At 43.4% G+C, this 20,132-nt stretch overlaps 1 protein-coding gene across 1 annotated transcript; it reads right to left on the bottom strand.

The window, feature by feature from the left end:
- Positions 1–519: 519 nt before the first annotated feature.
- On the bottom strand, positions 520–19,836 carry rbm14b (RNA binding motif protein 14b). The gene is made up of 6 exons (XM_059354609.1): positions 19,354–19,836; positions 18,484–18,559; positions 12,649–13,001; positions 11,343–12,384; positions 6,367–9,446; positions 520–4,507 (listed from the first exon to the last, which is right to left on the bottom strand). Exons 1-5 carry the CDS (start codon positions 19,514–19,516, stop codon positions 9,125–9,127), a joined length of 1,956 nt encoding a protein of 651 aa, XP_059210592.1. The 5' UTR covers positions 19,517–19,836; the 3' UTR covers positions 520–4,507; positions 6,367–9,124.
- Positions 19,837–20,132: the final 296 nt, after the last annotated feature.

Below are 20,132 nucleotides of genomic sequence, written 5' to 3'. Positions count from 1 at the left end.
TTTTTTAACAGTGTATTGGTCCACAAACTTACAACAAATGGACAACAGAAAAACAAACTGGTTGTTCACTGTTCAGTGTTAAACATGTTTATTCCTTTAGTGAAAAAATATTGCAAATATAATATCATTAATTGAAAGATTCTAGAGTAGGAATCAATTGTTTGGTAAATTATTCTTAAGAACTGTTTCAAATGTATCAAAGTACTACATTTATTTTCCTTCTGGGAAGAAATAGTTAATATTACTAAAAAGCAGCAGTTGAAGAGACCTTTTCCAAAGTCAAATTCAAGCACTTTCAAGCTTTTCCAGCATCATACAGCTGTTAAATTACCCGTTTAAATACAGAACATACAGTATACACATAGATTAGATGGTGCTGTCTATAAACAGACAAACACCACATAAATGCATACTCTTTATCTCCCATGATAAACTACCAGGTATCCAGTTTATCAGGAGACATTCAGGACATTCTGCATGGCTCTGTATTGTCTTAAGTACATAAAGAGATTCAGGCGCTTTTATGAGAAAAAAAATAATTTATTCATGATTTGCATGCAGACTGAAAATGCCTCGGAACATTTTAAGAAATACAGATCAAAAGGCATATATATGCATACACAATTTTACAGTATCATTTCTGTTTATATCAGGATTTGTCATTCACAGTAAACATGTTAGCGCAAATCGAACATACAGCAACTTAAATCCCACCCAGTCACATTGGACTTTGTGCTGAAATGAGCAGATCTGAGGTGACACATTATTCTGCCACCCATTTATGTGTCTTTGGAAACTAGAATAATGTATATTATAATTAATCAGGCATTTAAATGTAACTACACTCTGCTTGGTCCATTAACCTACTTGTAGACGCTTAGCTACTGAGAGACTATTTGTGGTTACTGTGCTACTGGCTGATCTAAGGGACTTATCACTGTAAACACAATGCAACTATGGTTGTTTTTGATACAAATATGTACCACAGAAAAAGACAGGATTGGCCTCTGGTTGCTAATAAACATACAGACAGGATGGACAAAATAACATGAACACCTCACAGTCTAATGCAAGTCAATACACTGTCGACACAAAGGGTTAGTGTATTGAACTGCATTCACCCTCTGAACTCCAACAAAAAAAGCTGTTTCAGGGTGTTTTTTTTGCTTTTTGAATTTTACTCACTGTGGCCTTGTATCTCACTGCAAAATTATGTCCTGCAGCTCTATGGAATCAGCATAGGCATGGCTAGAAGTGGAAACAACTCAAAAATGTCTGATGCAGAATAACACAGTTATAATGACGTAAATCATTTTTATAAAAAAAAGAACGCAAGTTGAATTTCTCTGATAGATTATTTTTTTAAGTTTGGAATAAAATGGAATTTATAGTAACAACACTTTTCCAAGTGCCGACAAGTGTTAAGAAAATTGGAAAAATAAAATTGTGTCTCCACATGTTAAAAACACTGAACTAGTTGCATTTTTACAACCTCTCCGGTCCTCTCCTCTCAGCTCTGTGTAAACAGATTTTCTGTGAATATTTGACCATTCATCTCAGCAGAATCAATCATGGCTTCACAGTGTCTCTGAGGAGCAGAATTTTATGTTTTTAACAGGATCTAGTTATTACAAACAGGTTTTTTTGGCGACTTTTCAATTTTTACAGAAATATAACAATTTTAAGCTTTGTTTTGGCTACTTTACTATGGAAATTTTCATAACTTATGTTCCATTCAAGGACTCTTGGAAAGTTAAAATTCTTAAGATGATGCCAGTTTCTTTCTACAATAAAGCGCATTTTTGGCGAGAAAAAAACAAACCCATACGTTTCTATCAGAGGGTTAAATTCTGCAGGTGTAAATGTTGCGTCATCCCCCTGTAGATGAGGTAATGGCTTAGGTATGACCTTACTGCTGTCTCAAGGAACGATGAGCAGCAGTAGATATCTGTTATTCACATATGTGCTAGAAGAGCTAGAATAGTCATGTAACATTGGCTAAACCTACTGAATCTCTACTTGCAAACTCAAAAAAGGCAATATGGTCTATGGGGTTGTGCTCTAACCAAGATGCACTCATCCAGATGCACTGGTACCTGCTGCAGGAGAACAGATGGAACCTGTGGGATCCCATGAAAACAACACAATACAGAGATGTGTGCATAAAGAGCATCTAGAGTTCTTCAGCTGTCCAAACTGCAGAAGGCGAGGGAGAGAGGGGGGAGAGTGGGTGAGGAGGTGGAAGTAGGGGAGGAGGCTGCAGCGAGCTGTGGCTGTCAGTACAGTGCGACTGTGAATTCAGAGCAGGAGGGTTTAAGAGGCTGCATTCACCCAAGCACGGGAAGCCCAGACTCACAAGCACCCGAAGAAGCCTTTAGTGAGGAGTCGGGAGAGCTGGGAGGCTGAGGTGACTGGAGGAAAAAAATTGGAGCACCACTTGCCCTGATCATGGAGGCTGGGAAAGAGTTATCTACTCACTCTAAAGCTGCTTTGTTCCCAGGGCAGTTTTAATAAAATTAAGTTAGAGTTGCATTGTTTTGCTAGCCTAACTACATGTACAGTAATTTGGGCCTGAGAGCAAACAACGGTGACTTTGGACCAGGAATCCCCCCTTTATTATTGTGTTGAGTAAAAAAAAAAAAGCCCCTTAGTTGTATTTCAGAGTTGATACCCTTCCAGCACAAGCGGAACCATGAGCGACCATGAGCTAATCAAACAGCCAGAAAGAGCAAATTTTAATTTGTAGTGACTAAATGGTGGAATTATAACGTCCGGGGTCCGTCACATGATGCCCAGAAAGATTTTTTTCCCTAGACTTACATTGGGAAATGGACGTATTTAAATTGGTAGTCAATTTTTTGGAACCCCCGCCAAATTTGATCCACTTGGTCCAATAACATTTTGAAAGACTGTACAATTAAATCGTTACCCCCCATTCAAGTTATTTTTAAAAGTAGCCGACCAACGGAAGTCTCTAATGAACTTGTTGTATGGGCCCCATAGATGCAAAAAAGCTATTAAATATACAGTTTATTCCATAAATGGAAATAAAACGTTTTGGGCTGAATGTGCCACTAAGCAACTTTCATAGGAATGAATGAGGTTCGCCTTCAATACTGTATCCATTTCTCTTTATACATCCATGGAGCCAAAGTAGCAACCACCATTTTTAACTGCTAGCTTGTCACTAAATGAGTAAAACTGAACCACCATTATTACTTCATTCTCACACTCTTGCCACATTGTAGGAAAGTGCTACTACCACCAAACAGATTTGCTCAATTTCTGTAACCAGTGTTACATGAAAGCTTGGCAAAATTAGTGAGCTAGCTTACTAGTCAGCCATTTGCAAGTTAGCTATCTAGCTAATTCTGCCATGCTTTCATGCTACACTGGTTACAGAAATGAAGCCTATAGATGCTAGACAGCCAACATCTCTATTAGTGTTGGCAGTGCTCATGCAAACAAAAAAAGTGGTTATAGTAGAAGGTAGCCTATATAGTTCTTGGAGGAGCCCCCCAGAACAGTTTGGTCCAAAAACTCCTAATGTCTGTAGTCAATCAGTTTCAGTGGAATTCTACATTTTAGTAAACAAAGATGGACCTCAGAGTCAAAGCTGCGTTATCAGGATAGACTATGGCCAATAAAATGTCTTTTCTAGAATAAGGTTCTGGCCAGTACATCTATAATATCGATCAACAATGGGGTCCTCCAAGATCAGGAAGGTGAGGTTAGGAAGCAGCTTTGGACAGAGGATCCTTCCGCTACCAACTCACCTTATACTCATCTATTCTTCCCTCTCACCCTTCTTCTTCCCTTTCCTTTTGTTTGTTAGGCCGACAGAAGGCAACGCCCTCCTGGTGCTGACTCCATCTCGCAGCTGTCAGAGCAAATGCCGGACAACTCATTTGACATACTAAAAAGCCTGGGTGGGAGTGTGGGATTGTGTGTGAAGGGTTAAGCTCTCTATCTCAGCACAGGGACAATCTTAACAGGTAGAAACACACTCAGAGCACATATCCAGCCAGTCCAGCTGATCCCAGTATTAGAGGAATAGAGCTGCCGTACCAGAAAAGTCCTATAGGAACCCTGAGATTGAGAATCTACAGGTCAGACTGGCCTCATACCTAAGGCCTATCTTATAGGACGTTTCTGATTGGCACACAGGCTGTGAGGGACCCAAAGATAAAAAAATTGTTTGATTAATCACTTAAAATCTAATGAGGTTATTTTGGGAAACGGGAGTTAAGATCCCATCCACAGCCGTGTGGAGCAAACCCAGCATTCAACAGTTTTAGCAAAGCGACTTGTCCAACACTGAAGTCTCTCTGTGTCATGTTACTGAGTCCGGCGGCACATAACACTGTCCATTGGCACGCCCAGGCCTCTACGGCAACAAAGGAGGGTGGGGAGGTTGGGTCAGGTGGGTGGTTCTGGGAAGTTGAGTCCGAGCCAGAGCCACGAACCCAGATCCAAGGTGGCGACGGCGGTGGCGGCGGAGAAAGCGCTGTGTGTGTGTGAACGGCGGAGAGGAGAGGCGCATAGGGACAGTAGGGTGGGGTTGAGGAGGAGAAGGAGGGAGGAAGAGGTAGGGGGCAGAAGATGGGAGGGGGTGGGCGGTGAGGGCGGCGAATACGGCGGTGGAGAGGAGTTGACTAGCGGGCAGGGGAGGGGGTAAGGGTGTGTCCGCATGTGCCAAGCCTCACCAATCAATAAAACACCACCCAAAAACTTCAGACATACATGCTCTCTTTCTTCTTACGCTGTGTTCACACCAATCAAACCTTTTGTTCGTGGGATGACATTTGTGCTTATTAACAATAGCTGTGAGAGATTAGCCAGTATAAACAACTCCGGTAGTTCTTTCCGTCCTCGACAGTGGCTGAAATAACCACTTTTGCCAGTTTTTAATTCTTGTAGAAGTCCAAGATGCACTAGAAGAAAATCTAACGCTGCTCTGACGGGAGTCACCTCCTCCAGGAACTGTGTCTGGATGACTGCCACTATGGCACTACAGCAGTATGAGCCAAAAATCTAAATATTTTGTGATTAAATTGCAATAAACAGATCCAGAGGATGCCGAAATAACTAGATCATGATGACGATGCATAAAAAATCTGAATTTGTGCTCTATCAGATCTGTCCACAAGACGAAAAGCAAACAACTTTTAAAATGCTTGTTTTCTGGATGGAGTTTGGCTTGATCAGGGCTACGCCATGTAGGAGGAGAAACTTAAAGCTTTAACGACACAGCGTTACTGTTCTAGCCGACCTTATGAGATAATTTCGAATAAACCTTCGTCTGCGCTTGCTTGGTCAGCTCGGTCCGGATCGCAAGATGTACCAGCATGCTTTGTGCAGGGAAGGAGTTGCTTCCCATACACAATGAATGGGTGTGGATTTTCAGTGATTATCCAGAGGGCATGCACTGACATGGTAAAAAATTTCAAGTCGCAAATTCTGTGTTGACTCTTGACTTTGTATGTAACTGTAGCGTGAAATACTTGCTTTGCACCTGGTGCGTCGGGAAAAATCTAACGCTGCTGTGGCCGGAGACACCTCCTCCAGGAACTGTGTCTGGATGACTGCCACTATGGCAATACTACAGCAGTATGAGCCAAAAATACAAATATTTTGTGATTTAATTGCAATCAAAAGGGTGATGCATAAAAAGTCTGAATTCATGCTTTCTCAGGTCTGTCCGCGAGACGAAAGGCAAACAATGTTTGTTTTCTGAATGGAGTTTGGCTAGATCAGGGCTTTGTAATGCAGGAAACACTTAAAGCTTTCACGACACAGCGACCTTGTGTAATAATTTCGTGTAAACCTACGCCTGCGATTGCTTGGTCCGCATCACCAACATGCTTTGTGCAAGGATAGTTGCTTCCAATACACAATGAATGGGTGTGGATTTTCAGTTATTATGGTGAAAAATTTCAAGTCACAAAATCTGTGTTGACGCGTAACTTTGTATGTAATCTTGCCACATGAAATACTCCCTTTGCACCTGGTGTGAACGCACCATAACACACACACACACACACACACACACACACACTTATTTTTACTCAGACACCAGCGGGACAGAAGGACACAGTCTTGTATGCTGATGCGAGACAGGACTCAGTCTTGTGGAAGGTGTCCTAGCCCCACCCCACCCGCCACCCCCACCGATGGCACTGCCATTGCAGCAGAGGAGAAGTTACGGAGTGGGGGAGGGGAGGGGGGAGTGGTGATGGCGGAGGAGAGGAGGGGAGGGGGGCGGGGGAGAGGGAGTGTTTGGTCAAGGCACAGTCAAAGGAGGGGCGGCAGGTGGGGGGGAGAGGAGAGGTCAGTGCTTTTGTTTCTGTTTCGTTTTTCATTTACCTTGGTGGTGAGGAGAGAGAGAACAAGTTCCCACTGCGGTGGTGGCGTCGCGCTTAAAAGTCGTCCCCATGGCTCACGCCGCCACGCTCACGCACGGCTGCACGCTGGCCGTTCCAGGTGGCCCGGTGACCTAATTCAGTTGAGATAGTTAGTTCAGAGCTGGACTGTCGCGGGGCTTCTTTTTTTTCTTTTTTTTTTTTTTGCGGCAGAGTTACAGATTATCACACATGCAGGTTCTGAGAGTAGAGTGGACACAGAGACACACGGAAGGGGGAGAATTTGGTGCAGCAGGGGAGAGACCAGACCAGACCAGACGCACACCCATCAACCCCAGAAACAGGACTGCTCCACAGATCAAAATGCACCCAGGCCATTCTATCTGTGTGCCTCTCCCCAGCTCTCAACATGATGCCACAGTGTGAAAAAAGTCAATTTAAAAGGCCTTTTCTAGCCAGGATTAAATAATGAAGTGCATTTGTTCAAGTGCAAACCCCCTTCAAATAAATTTAAGTTTGCACCCAGTTTGAGAGGCTGGAGAGAGAAAGGAGCACCAACCCGCACTTACCCTGACCAAAGAGAGCAAAGCTGGGCCAGCATCTACACCTGTGTCCCCATGGGTCCCCAGTCAAATGGGTCTGGTGGTCATTTTACACAAGAGAAACAGATAGTGGAGAAGAACAACATAAACAAGAAGGGGAAATGTCCAAACCCTTTGCTTTCTTTTACCACAGTAGTCAGCCAAACATTCTTTATTATAATAATGATTATAGTATACATATTCTCAATAAAAAGCATGCCGATTTTTTCGATTTTTGTGTGTATTTTCCTAAAAAAAAAAAAAAAAAAGGCAAAATTAAATCTCTAAAAAATACGGTCTCAAACATGGCAAACAAGACATTTCGCAAACCACAATTTCTACAAAGGATGCAACTGGTATGTGTTTGTATATACAACACAGAAAGATTACACTGTGAGATGCAAAAAGTCACTTAACCACTAAAAACCACAGGGGGAGAGGGGAGAGGGGGGAACAGCGAGGCAGTAAGGTGATTTCAGAGGGTATGTCTGTGTGTGCATCAGACCGCTGTCAGATAATAGTCGCAGGAAAACTCCAAGTGGTTGTTTTAAGGTGTTGTTGGACCGAGAGGGTGGCAGTTTGCTGCTGAGATGAGAAAAAGTGCCTCAAACTGCAGCAAATCCTACCGACCAGACCCAGTAACCAGATCAAAACACACACTTATTTTTTTTGCAATTACAATCTGAAGCAGGTCTGTTTTTTTTGGAAAAAAATAGGGGGCAACTGGAAGACACTGCCCCATCTCGCACTTCATTGGTGCTATCACTGTCGTTCCTGCTTAATACCAGCGGCGAATGAATGAACCTGCGAGGCTCAGTCTCAGTTTGTGGCTTTTTTTAAAAAACCTTTATGATATAAAAACAAATCTACAACAGGAGTGCAAGTCCACGAGTACTAAGCTCCGGGGAGGGAGGAGGCTCCTGTTACTCCCCCCTTCCCCCTTTGAAATGATAAAAAAAAGCACTTAAAAATGGGAGATCCCTCCACTTAATGCACTTCACTCAAAGCTTATAGGCACATAATTGTCACATGTCATGATTCCCAATAGGACGCAGTGTAAAGATCTTCTGTAAACAGCTCGTTCAGTAGTCACACGTGGGTTTTTGATCCATTTACAATTCATTACACCCCCAGGTTGACTTGTCTTACATGTAAACTGCACGAAAACAAACAAAACACACACTATTTTTTCTCCTCCAAACAGTAGGAGGACTGAATATCTACAAAAATCTGGCTCCTCCCTCCTCAAACTGCTCACCCTGTGCCTTTTTACGAGGTGCAGGAACTAAACCGGGTGGTAGAGACTCTACGCTGAAATTTATTGTGAGAGGTAGGCAGCTGTAGTTAGAGAGAGAAAGGGAGGTGAGGCAGCGTCTTCCAGTGTTGTAGTTAGAGTACAGGTGGGGGAAAAGGGGGGTCAAGGAGAGATCCAAACATACATTACAGTACGTATTATGTGTGCTTTACTTTTTTTTCTGCAAGGTGCAGTCTAAGCTGCTGCGTTTGTGCGCTGCAAGGTCAGAGGCCTGCACGTGTCTCTCTCTTTCACACGTCACATTCAGGACAAACACCCCCTCCCCCCGAAACACATCAACCTTGGTTCTGTTGGACACGATGCAGTGCAGCCTGAACACAATGAGAGTGTTTCTGACGTCCCATCTGATTACAATATAAACTCTCCAACATAAGGCAAAAAAGGTTTCAAATTAGCTGCCCTGACTGATCATCTAGGCCTAATGAGGATGGCTGATAAAAAAGTTTTTTTATCGTAGATTTTTTGGCCGTAGAAAATCATAACTGGGTTGCGGAAATAAAGGCATATGAAACGACCGACCGGGTCAGTCTAATACTGGCACAAGTGTGAGAGTGGCACAACAACAAAGTAAAACTGAGAAGCAACAAGAATGCCCATACGACAGATGAGAGCCTCCCTTTCGTGGCTGCACTGCGTGTGTGCAAACAGGACCACGGTTAGCTGACCAGGACCCTCGTAAAGCAGGTTAATAAACCCTCTGTCTCGAGACACACACACTCACTCACTCACACTCACACACACACACACACACACACACACACACACACACATACAGCTGCTGTAAGGTGGTCAAGTTTGGGGTGGAAGAGGAGACGGGGTTCAGGGCAAAGAGGGGAGGGGTGGGGGGGGCAGAGAGTTGTGTGCGACTATCGGAAGGGGGGCTCAGGCGTGTGAAGGGAGAGTTCGGGGCGGCGGAGGATGGCCTCCTTGCGCGTGGGCGGCGGCAACGGCGGCTCATACACCCTTGGCGCAGCCATGGCGGCTGCCACTGCCGCGGCGGTGGGGACCACTGGCCTGAGGGCGTCCAGCGCAGCGACAGACTGGGCGGACATCGCGGAGACGGTGGGGACCGCAGACACCGCCGACACTCCCGGCATGCCAGGGATGGCCGTCACCGCGGTGGGTGGTGGGTAGGCGTACTGGAACTGAGGGTACTGCTGCAGCTGCTGGTAGTACTCGGCATAGTACCTAAGAGAAGGGAGGAAGGGGTGAAGAGGGGAGGGGGGGCAGGAGGGGGGACACAGTGGTAGTGATGAAGTGAAAAAGAAGCATGTGAAATGCAATTAAAGCATTAATTAACCATGAAAGATGTGACTACAAGGTTGTAAAAGGCTGACTAAAACAAACATTAATCAGATCTCCTTTACACCTGCCATTAAAATGTGTTTTGGGTGATCCGATTGCTATCGAATCACATGAAAATACATGTGTAAATGCACCATAAATTACAGCCAAACAACCCCTGGAGGTTGTCTTGGAACGAATTGTGACAACAGTAGGCGCGTTTCCATTACTTTTTCCTTTAGTGAGCCACTATAGGTGTGGCTTGGGAGAGAGGATTCGTCCAACTCCACTGGTTAGCGGCTCAGGTAGCACCTCAGAAAGGTACCTACCCGAGGCAGGTACTTTCTGAGCCGCTATTGAACCAAACGAACTAGTCGACTGAGTTGAGGCAGGATATGGCGTGAGTAGAACTCGACACAACCACAACATAACAGTGCCACACCAAAGGAGAAAGAAAGACCGCTGACAAGTGGTCCCTAATGTTACGGTCAAGATTGTAGCTGAACAATCACGTAAGTGTCGCAGAACTATTTACGTCACATTGGAGCTCCGTTGGTTAGATGCTGCAAAAGTACCTGCATGGGAACAGAGGCCGAGGGGAACTAACTAGCTAACTAGGGCCAAAACACCTAGCTGCTTTCCAAAAAGTACCCAAAAGTACTCAGTGGAAACACGCCTGTTGAACATAAGTGTAAATGCAATTGTTTTTTTAAACCACATACAAAAGCTACAAACACGATATTTACGGGTCCAGACGCCATGGAGCGTACAACTGCCCAGTCATGAAGAACATCTCCATGCAGCCCCGTGTATTTTCAGTACTTGGACCTGAGGTGAGATCGGCCAGTGCTCGTAGCTGGATAACCTCTGAAACATCTCAAAACCGGATTTTAAGGTGTCCCGGTGGTTCATCGGTAGATTGCATAGCATGAAGGTTTAGTCCTTGGAACACAGCCTTTATCTCTAGCACTATCAAATAAAAAAAGGCCAAAAAATAACTTACAGGACTGAAAAGTGAAGCCAACGCGGAACTGCCAAAAGCTGCAGTTCCTCAACTGGCCACTTGAGGCAGAACCAGGTCAATCGTTATTGACACCCATATAAAATGGTCTTGATAGCTCATTTCCCTGTTCATGACTTTATATTAAGGCATAAGTTATACATAATTAATAGAAACCTATGGGTGACGACACGGACACATCGAGTGCCGTTTTTCTATGGAGGAGACGTAAAAAGCGGCAATCGGATGACAATCGAATCTCAATGTGGACACTTCAGACTAATTTTAATCAGGTGTCAGAGTTATTAGTTTAACCCTCCTGTTATGTTGCGGGTTAAATTGACCCATTACAAAGTTTAAAAATCTAAAACAAATCGTAAAAAGAAAAAATTTAAAAACCATTTTTTTTAAATGAATGTCATGTAAAACCATTGTATTTTATATGTAGGTCTTTCCAATGTACATAAAAAAGTTTTAACATGCATTTTTTTTAAATGAAAAATGAGAGAATTATCCTCATTGAACCTGATCTGTGAGAGGTAAAGCACACTAAATATTAATTGAAATGGTAAGTAATAGAGTTATTAATGATAATTTGGATAATTAAAAATAATTAAAATTGACCCATAAACATTATTGCCTTTCCTGAGAAACGAACATAACTTAAATAGATACATTCAGGATATGTGATGCATTTTAATGCCAGGTGTAAATATGGCCTCAGATAGTGGAGGAACAGAAAGATGTTTTGGGAATGTTTCAGTGTCTGATGGCGCAGAGGTTCAAAGACCCCGTCCTACCTGGCCATGGGGTCCTCTGCAGCCTCTGCTGCCTCTTCTGCTGCCCGGCCGGCCGGCGTGGGGAGCAGGGGTCGCCGTGGCTTCGCTCTCTGGTACATGAACGGCTTCATCACTGGGTCTGGTAGCAGAGGAACTGACCTCCGTAGGGGGCTGCGGTCCCTCTCACCAGACTTTGCCACGGCCGCTGCTGCTGCGGCCGCCACCGTTTGCTGGTCGGCCATCACCTGCTGGCCCTGGGCGAAGTAATGCGCCTGTCTGGCTGCCTCGAAGATGGCCGTCGTAGGGTCCGCTGCTCCCATGGCGCTTATATGAGCGTAGGCCGGCGCGGCGGCGCCGTAAATTGCCGGAGCTACACTGTAGGCGGGGTTGACCGCCGCTGCTGCCGTTTGCATATCTAATCCGTGAGCGGCAGTCAGATACACATGGGAGTTGGCCACTGTCGGGGTGTAAACTTGAGGTGAGTAGGCGGCAGCCGCGGCCGCAGCAGCAGCCGCCGGAGTCGCCGCCATCTGGCCGTAGATGTTGGGCGTCATGGAGCTGTACATTTGCGTGGCGCCTGCTGTGAGAGCTGCCTGATTTGCCACCGTTCCATAAAGCTGACTGGCAACATTGGCACCGTACACCTGGCTGGCAAGAGCACCGTAAACAGCCGGATTCACTGGGTTTCCATCTGTGCGTGTTCCCGTGGTGATCCCAGTGAGAGCGGCGTACGTGGGATCAAAGGTGGAGGTGTTGTAGACTGAGTTGTGCACGCTTTGCTGGACCTGCAGCGGCAGGCCGGCGGCCGCGGCGGCTGCAGCAGCCAGGACCGCCGCCTGACTCTGGTACTGCTCCAGAGAAGGCTTCCCCACAGGGCACTCTCCAGCATAGTGGCCCTGCTTCCCACAGTTAACACAGGGGATCTTTCCTGTCGGCGCCTGCTTGCTGGGCTGGACCTTGGACAGCTCTACAGACAGTGGGCGGCCCTTAAACGAGGTGCCGTGCAGGGCCTCGATGGCCTGGAGCGCGTCTTCTTTGTTTTCCATGTGGACAAAGGCATAGCCTGCGGAAGAGGAATGCCTGGCTGTCATTGAGCGCAGGGAGAACAGTTAGGATCACAGTGGCTTTGCCACGCACACTTACTTATTACTTCTACGAAAAAGATGGCCACTTGTCAATCTTTACAAGTTGTTTTTTTTACACTAACAAGTTGAGGTTGGACTCAAAAGCTAAATCTGGAAAAAACTAAGATATGGTCTCTGCACTACAGCAGGATTTCACTAAATTTAGGATTTCTACTAAAACTATTACATGGGTTTTCGCTCACCTTTCACTTTATCACACTCCAGAACTTTTCCGAATGTCTGGAACAGCTGCTGGAGGTCCTCAGTGGTGCACATCCCACTCAGATTACCCACAAACACCTTGGTGGAGTGCAGCGGCCTCCCCCTCGACTCCTCCACCACCAAATTCCGTCCGCGAAACTCCCGTCCGTTGAGCTCCCGGATGGCTCTCTCGGCGGCGCCCTCACCCTGCAGGTGCACAAAGGCGAACTGTCGCAGCACGCTGCAGCTGACCACCTGGCCGTAGGGTTCAAAGATGGCGGACAGCTCCTCCTGGGTGGTGTCCAACGCCAGGTTGCCCACGAAGAGCTTCACTGTGTGGCTCTTGTCCATGGCGCTGCAGAGGAACAGAGGAGAGAGATGTGCTTGACTGTGGCTGGAGATAAGAGAGGGGGATTAACGACAGAGCAATAGTCAGCTGCCACAGACAAAGCCACACCTTTGGCTCCACGGAAGTCTGATGCAGAGAGGGAAGTGCTGGGGTGCAATTATCTGACTGCAGTACAGCTGAGCCAGCGGTTTAGTTCCTTTTTCAGGGATTTAAAATGTCTGTGAGGAGTTGGCTGTTTCTTATTTTGAACAAAAAAGGAACTTTTTCTTCAACATGAAACAAGCTGCTTTTTATTCAGAGATAAGGCAAATAAAAGAGTAAGAATGCAACATTAGAGGGATAGTTCAGTAGAGGTGGGATTCCCCAGAGGCCCCACGCTACGATTTTATCCCAATACTTGAGTCCCGATGCGATATTATTGCGATATTATTGCGATTTTAAGCATTTTGTGATATGGTGAGTATAGTGATACCCATTCTTGGCGTTTTTACTAGATAAATGTGCAACAATTGATAAAAACTTACAAACTTAAAAACTAAGAAATAATTGACTCACGATTGCAGCATTAGTGTCAGTAAACTTCTGTTGGTAACCAGTGGAGTCGCCCCCTGCTGGCCATTTGAAAGAATGCAGATTTAAGGCACTTCTGCATTGGTTTCAGGCCAATGAGTTTTTGCTCTTAAATAGTGTAAGAAATCACCAGAGGCTCCACAATACGATTTTATCCCAATTCTTGAGTCACAATACGATATTAACTATTAAACTGCATTTTGTGTCCACAAAATTAAATTCAATCAAGAATAGTTTTGTCAAATAAGAAAAAAATTCTCAGTCTATTCATCTCACTTCAGTCTTTCTCCACAATGAGAGTCAAACCCACAGACTGACCAACAAAGTATTCAGTCAAACTGAACTGATATCAAACATGTATGGAAGATGAATGCAGCGTTTTCTCAAATTTTCAAAACTTTAAGCTTCGCTGCTGTCAATTTTTTTGAATGAAACTTAAAAAATAGCCTAAATTCACAGCATCTTCCCGAAACGATATGCTGACGCACATGGTATCTCCAGAATATTCCTAGAAATTAGCCCGATACGGTCTCCAGGAAAAATTAAAAAACGGCAAAAATACTGATGTCAGAGCGCTAAATATCGATACTTGGCGGCCATGAACCAATATAATATCGCCAAGCAAAATATAGTGATACTATCCTGTATCAGTTTTTCCCCACCTCTACAGTTCAGTATTAACTACAGTGGATGGCGGTCAGCATGCCTCCAGTTTGGATAAACAGACTACAGACTAGAGGAGTACCAACCAGCATGGAAGATTAGCAAAATTTCGTCCACCTAAAAAAAATTCTATAGTTTATATAGCAGAAAGAGATGCCATTATATTCTCTCTTCAAAGCCACCAGACACCATTGACAAAAACAGTGATTTTACCGCACAGAAAATGGGAATGGCTGTTCGACTGCTGCCTTAATTGCTTAGTTTGTTAATGTTGTTGTGTGACTTTGGTAAATCCAAACTAACCTTTAAAACAAGTTCTCCAACATAAACGGCAGAGGAGGTTGTGTGTCTGTAACACAAATTACAACACATTTATACATATTGCGGTACGTTTTAAAAATAGCACACACGTACATTTGTGGTGGTAAAAAAGGCTGCAGTTTCTGTGGATTTAAGTTGTAAAACCACTGACCTGAAAAAACTTCCGGGTAAGGCATTATAAAAGACAGTTTAAACAGTAAATATATGTACATAAATGCCGGAAGTGAAGTAGTTACAAGGGTCATGTGACTACCGCAAGTTACGTAAAAAAAGTAAGTTAAGTAAGTTATGTTCAAAAACGTGATTCACGTAACTTAAGTAGCGGTAGGTGAAATATGTCAATATCGATCGTTTTTCACTGCGTGTACACACACAACCTATATTGACCTTTTTGAGGGGCGAACAGGCTGTTTTAAAACACTAAAGTCACACAATAACACAAAAAACTAACCGATCCAGGCAGCAGTAGACCAGCACATCCTGTGTTCTGCAAGATAAAATCAGTGTTTTTGTTGATGGAGTCTGGTGGCTTTGAAGAGAGCATCGATAACAGTTTCTGTTCACCTCACATAAACTTTCCATTCCAGGGCAAGGTGACAATATTCTAAATATAGCATACAATTAAACTGACATTGATTTTTTGAAACACATTTGCTGCAGCAGTAAAGCTCAGCCTCATACAACCCCACTTCTAAACAATCCTGACTGTCCCTTTAAGCACACAAAGAACGTGTAAAAAAACCAAATGCAGCAGTTTATTGGAGGAAACTGTAATAAAGAACCTCGGTACACGAGTGAGCAGCCAGATTAACATTCAAATATCAGCAATTAAAAACCACACAGGCCTCACATTTGCCTCTGAGCTGGCCGCTCACTTCAGATAAACTCTGATTATGTAAAACAGAGCGGAGGAAACACAGTGAATATCACAATGCAGCAAAGGCAGTTTTTTTCTCTAACGCAGGATCTCATTTAAGATCTCACTCTGGCTTGAGAGGAAACTGTAATTACCTATACAGCTATGAGTCACTCTCATACACAGGAGAGAGGCGGGGAGGAGGAGCATTTTACACCAACAGAGCTGCAACGTTAAGTCAAATAAACGAGTATTAAATCGACAGAAAATTAATATGTAACTATTTTGATATGCAATTAAAGCTTAGGTGTCTTATTGGCCACTTTGGTCTTTCTTTCTTGTCATTTTTATCCTTTTTTCATGCTTAATGACGTCATTTTCTTCCTTAAAGTGGTGCTTTTAACTGATTATTTGTGGAGAAATTCAGTTTTACAGCTATGTCAATTAATATCAACAAAAAAACTATTAGTCTTTAGTACAGGAGAGGCCTATCAATTACTTGTTTATGTTGTGATTTAAAGCAAAACAAAATGCCAATAATGTGATGTTTCCAGGCTGTCAAATGTGAGGATTTGCTGCTTTATATAGTTTCATATTAGAGTGGGTTTAATATTTTGGGATCTGAAAATGTTGGTTGGACAAAATAAGACATTTGATGAAGTTACTTAAGACTCTAAGGGGTATTTTAACAGGCTTTTTTCTCAGTTTTCTGATGTTTTGGAGACCAAACGATTAATCAAGAAAGTAATCTACAGATTCATCTGTAATGAACACAATAATTAGTTGCAGCTTTTTGCATCATTACCTACAAGAGCGAGCTCTGCGTGTAAACTCACAGGCTTGAAATCATCTTTCAGACTCTGCTTGTCATAGAAAAAAAAGCTGCTTTAACTTCAGGGTTTGTGCGGCTTTTTAAAGTGACAGTGCAAAGTAAAAGTCAAGCACTTTCAAGGTACCTATAGCAAAAATATAATAGCTAAAATGTAGGATTTCTCCAAAGATTCAAGACTTCATACGGACCCATCCTACACCTTTTCCAGAGTCAAATTCAAGCACTTTCCATTCATTTTCAAGCTTTTCCAGCACCGTAAAGATGTTGTAAATTATATATTTATGTACAATATATACAGTATAGTGATTATTTTATTTTATTATTGTTATTGTTATTATTTTACAACAGCGTTCTACAGAAGAGTGACACAAAACAACATTATTTGAATTATTTTATAGGGGGTTACCTGTTTGTAAGTAGCCTCGGCATCTTATATAATCTAAGTTTAAAGCAGTTTCAAGCACTTCATTCAAAATCCAAGCACTTAAAAAACACCATATTACAAATCAAGTGATTGAGGAGTTCCAGCACCTGTTTGAACACTGAACTTTCCTCATTTACCTCCTTATCGCTCCTAAAACAAGTTGGAGCTCTCTCAAAAGCCACCAGACTCCATTCACAAAAATAGGAATTTTACCTCTCTGAACAAGTGTATCGCTGCTCCACGGCTGCCTCAAACGGTTAGTTAGTTTGTGTTATTGTGCAACTTTGGTGAATCCAATCCCTCACCCTTTAAAGCACCAAATTCACACAATAACAAAAAAACTAACGATCGAGGCAGCCATAGCCATCATCTGTCTAAAATTACTGTTTTTGTCCAATCTGACAGCAACATAAAACTGTGAATATATTATAAATATAGCAAATACTGGAGTGATTTAAATGCAGAAACTTCTGTGTTCAGCAAATAAAAAATACTGTTTTTGTCAATGGATTCCGGTGTCTCTGAAGGGAGCCCAGCTTCAGTTCCCCCTGTGTAAACTCCCTGTCCAAGAGAAAGGTGAACTATAAATGTAGCATACAACTGATATTCATTTTGCTGCTCTTCTGTTATTGTGTTTTAAAAGGGGTTAGTTTGGATTCATCCAAGGTTCCATAATAACACAAACAAACTAACATATTGAGGCAATGGTAGACCAGCAATACACTTGTTCAGCAAGGTAAAATTACAGTTTCTGTCAATGGAGTCTGGTGGCTTTGAACAGAGCACAGAACAACTTGTTTTAGAAGTGAGTGAGGAGGAAATTAGGAAAGTTCTGTGTTAAAAAAATCTATATCAATTGGACGCTTTATTTATAATTCACCTTTCCCTTGAACAGAAAGTTTACGAAGGAGGAAGTGAAGCTGTTTAACACTGATTGTAGTTTGCAGAACACAGAAGTTGCTGGTCTACTACTTCCTCAGTTGGCTAGTTTGTATTATTAGGCGCGTTTCTATCAGGTACTTCTGCCTCTAGTGAGCCGCTATGGGTGTGGCTTGGAAGAGATGATCCGCCCAAATTCACTGGTTAGCTGCTCAGAAAGTACCTGTCTGGGGTAGACATTTGCAGACTGGACGCTGAGGGGTTAACATCTCCTGCTCTGACTGCTGCTGGGAGAGACTGCTGCAGGACTGGGCCGCTTGTGAGTGCTTTGGGACAGCACCTGCTACTCGTTAAGAAGAACAAGTCTCCAAAAGTCTCCAATAACACCAGAAAAAGTCGCTAGATTTGTCGTGAGTCGCTTTCTTAAAAGAGATTCGCTAGAGGAGTCTGAATAGTCGCTAAATATAGCTACAAAGTCGGTAAATTGGCAAGACTGCTTGCCGCGTCAGACTGTTGTCACATTTGAACTCCGTTGGTTAGTCGCTACAAAAGTACCTGTATGGGAACAGATACCGAGGGGAACTAACTAGTGGGCAGAGCCAAAACACTCAGCCGCTTTCCAAAAAGTATTCAAAGATGACTGAATTTAGTGTTTTAAAGGGTTATTATGCTTTCACAAAAGTCGCACAATAACACAAACATGATACATATTGAGGCAGCAGTAGATCAGCGATACCCTTGTTCAGCGAGGTAATATTACAGTTTTTGTCAATGAAGTCTGGTGGCTTTGAAGAAAACGTAGAACAACTTTTTTTTTGAAGCAAGTTAGAAAATCCTGTGTTAATATGGGTGCTCAAACCCCTTAAAACGCTTGATTTTTAACGCTGCGTTTAAAAAAAAAGAGCTTGAAATTTAGGTTATCCTACATGCCAAAGCTACTTACACACAAGTCAAACCGAGGAACGTCTGTACAGGTTGGTCGCCACCTTGTCCTGCTCCTGAACAACCTTTATGGCCGGCTGTAAATCAAAGGGCAAAGTGGAACATGACACCAGAGAATGACATTTCTATTTTTTGGTTTAGGCTGCGGTCAGCTGCCACGGTTACTTGAACAACCACCTCATGTGAAACTACTGCTCGTGTAGAAAAATGTGTGGAAACGGAAATGGTTAGAAGCCTCTGAACTGTGTGTGTGTATGAGCGTATCACTGTGTTACATAGGCTGCTGCATTAACACTGGGTTCATGTGAGGCATAACAAGAGGGGAAGCTGGCTTTTTTTTTTTTTTTTTTTTTGATGACGCAGCACGACGCTGGCTGAGTCAACATATTTTAACCGCTCGGGTCATTTAAAAGCGAGGAAAAATGACTAGTTAAGTTCCTTAAAACAGCTTAAATTACAGTTTATGTTAAAAAAAAAATGTGAATGGCGAGACGGGATGCTTTAATAATGGTTTCGCTCGCGTGTCCAAAGCAAACAAGGCGAAAAGGGCATAAAGAGGACAATAAAAACACTTATTTCACTCTAAAAATACGCAACAATGTTCGATAAAACCGGATGCAACAACTGCTTCTCAATAGAAGATCGATACAGTGTAACAACAGACACATTTTTTCCCCGTACAGGAATGAATACAGTGCAACACCGAGTGATTTCCGTGCAACAACACGGTCTATTTAGGATTTGCGGCGAAAACATACCCGTCAGAAACAGCGGAGCTTTAACACGAACCGGGTTTATTTACCTCCCATGCGGCTCGGATGAGAATAATACTGAAGAAAAGGCGATAAAATAAAAGGATCTACCATCTTACCTAGGCGGTGCTGTATTTCAAAATGGTAGCGCCTGCTTCCGTTTGCATGTCGGGCATTCTGCTGGAGAGGCTGCAAGAGGGGGAGGGCTGCTGCTGCTGCTGCTGCTGCACCAGGAGGATGCTCAATCCCCACAAAAATCACTCGAGCACACACAGTACACATGCACACAAAAGCCCCTCAAAGTAGCACATAAAAGCCTGTTTAATTTAGAGGCTGTTGCCTCAAAAGCCGCAGGGCTCTTGCACAGTCCTGAGGGGCAGGAAACAAGTGAGTTCAATTAAAGAGCTCATTATGAGGAATGAAAAAAGAAATAAATATATAAATATATGTCAGTTGTTCCCAACCTTTTTCTTGAGGGACCCACATTTTTACCATTGTAAACTTTGGCGACCCCCCCATTGTCCATTGCTTCTATGAAGCCGAACTCAATGTGACTTTCATGGTACCCTCTCTTTTTCTTTTTGAGATATTCAGCATTTTCGTCTCCCTGACGCTTTGCCGTTTTTCAATTCGCTCTGTGTTTCTGTTGTTAGGTGAGGTTACCGCTAGGTGAGGTTACCGCTAGGTGAGGTTACCTCTAGGTCAGGTTACCTCTAGGTGAGGTTACCGCTAGGTGAGGTTACCGCTAGGTCAGGTTACCGCTAGGTCAGGTTACCGCTAGGTGAGGTTACCGCTAGGTGAGGTTACCTCTAGGTGAGGTTACCGCTAGGTGAGGTTACCACTAGGTGAGGTTACCTCTAGGTGAGGTTACCGCTAGGTGAGGTTACCACTAGGTGAG

This window comes from Centropristis striata, chromosome 17 (genome assembly GCF_030273125.1).
Source record: "Centropristis striata isolate RG_2023a ecotype Rhode Island chromosome 17, C.striata_1.0, whole genome shotgun sequence".
NCBI lineage: Eukaryota > Metazoa > Chordata > Actinopteri > Perciformes > Serranidae > Centropristis > Centropristis striata.
The sequence above is the reverse complement of the archived record's forward strand: the minus strand, read 5'-3'. Positions and strand labels throughout refer to the sequence as shown.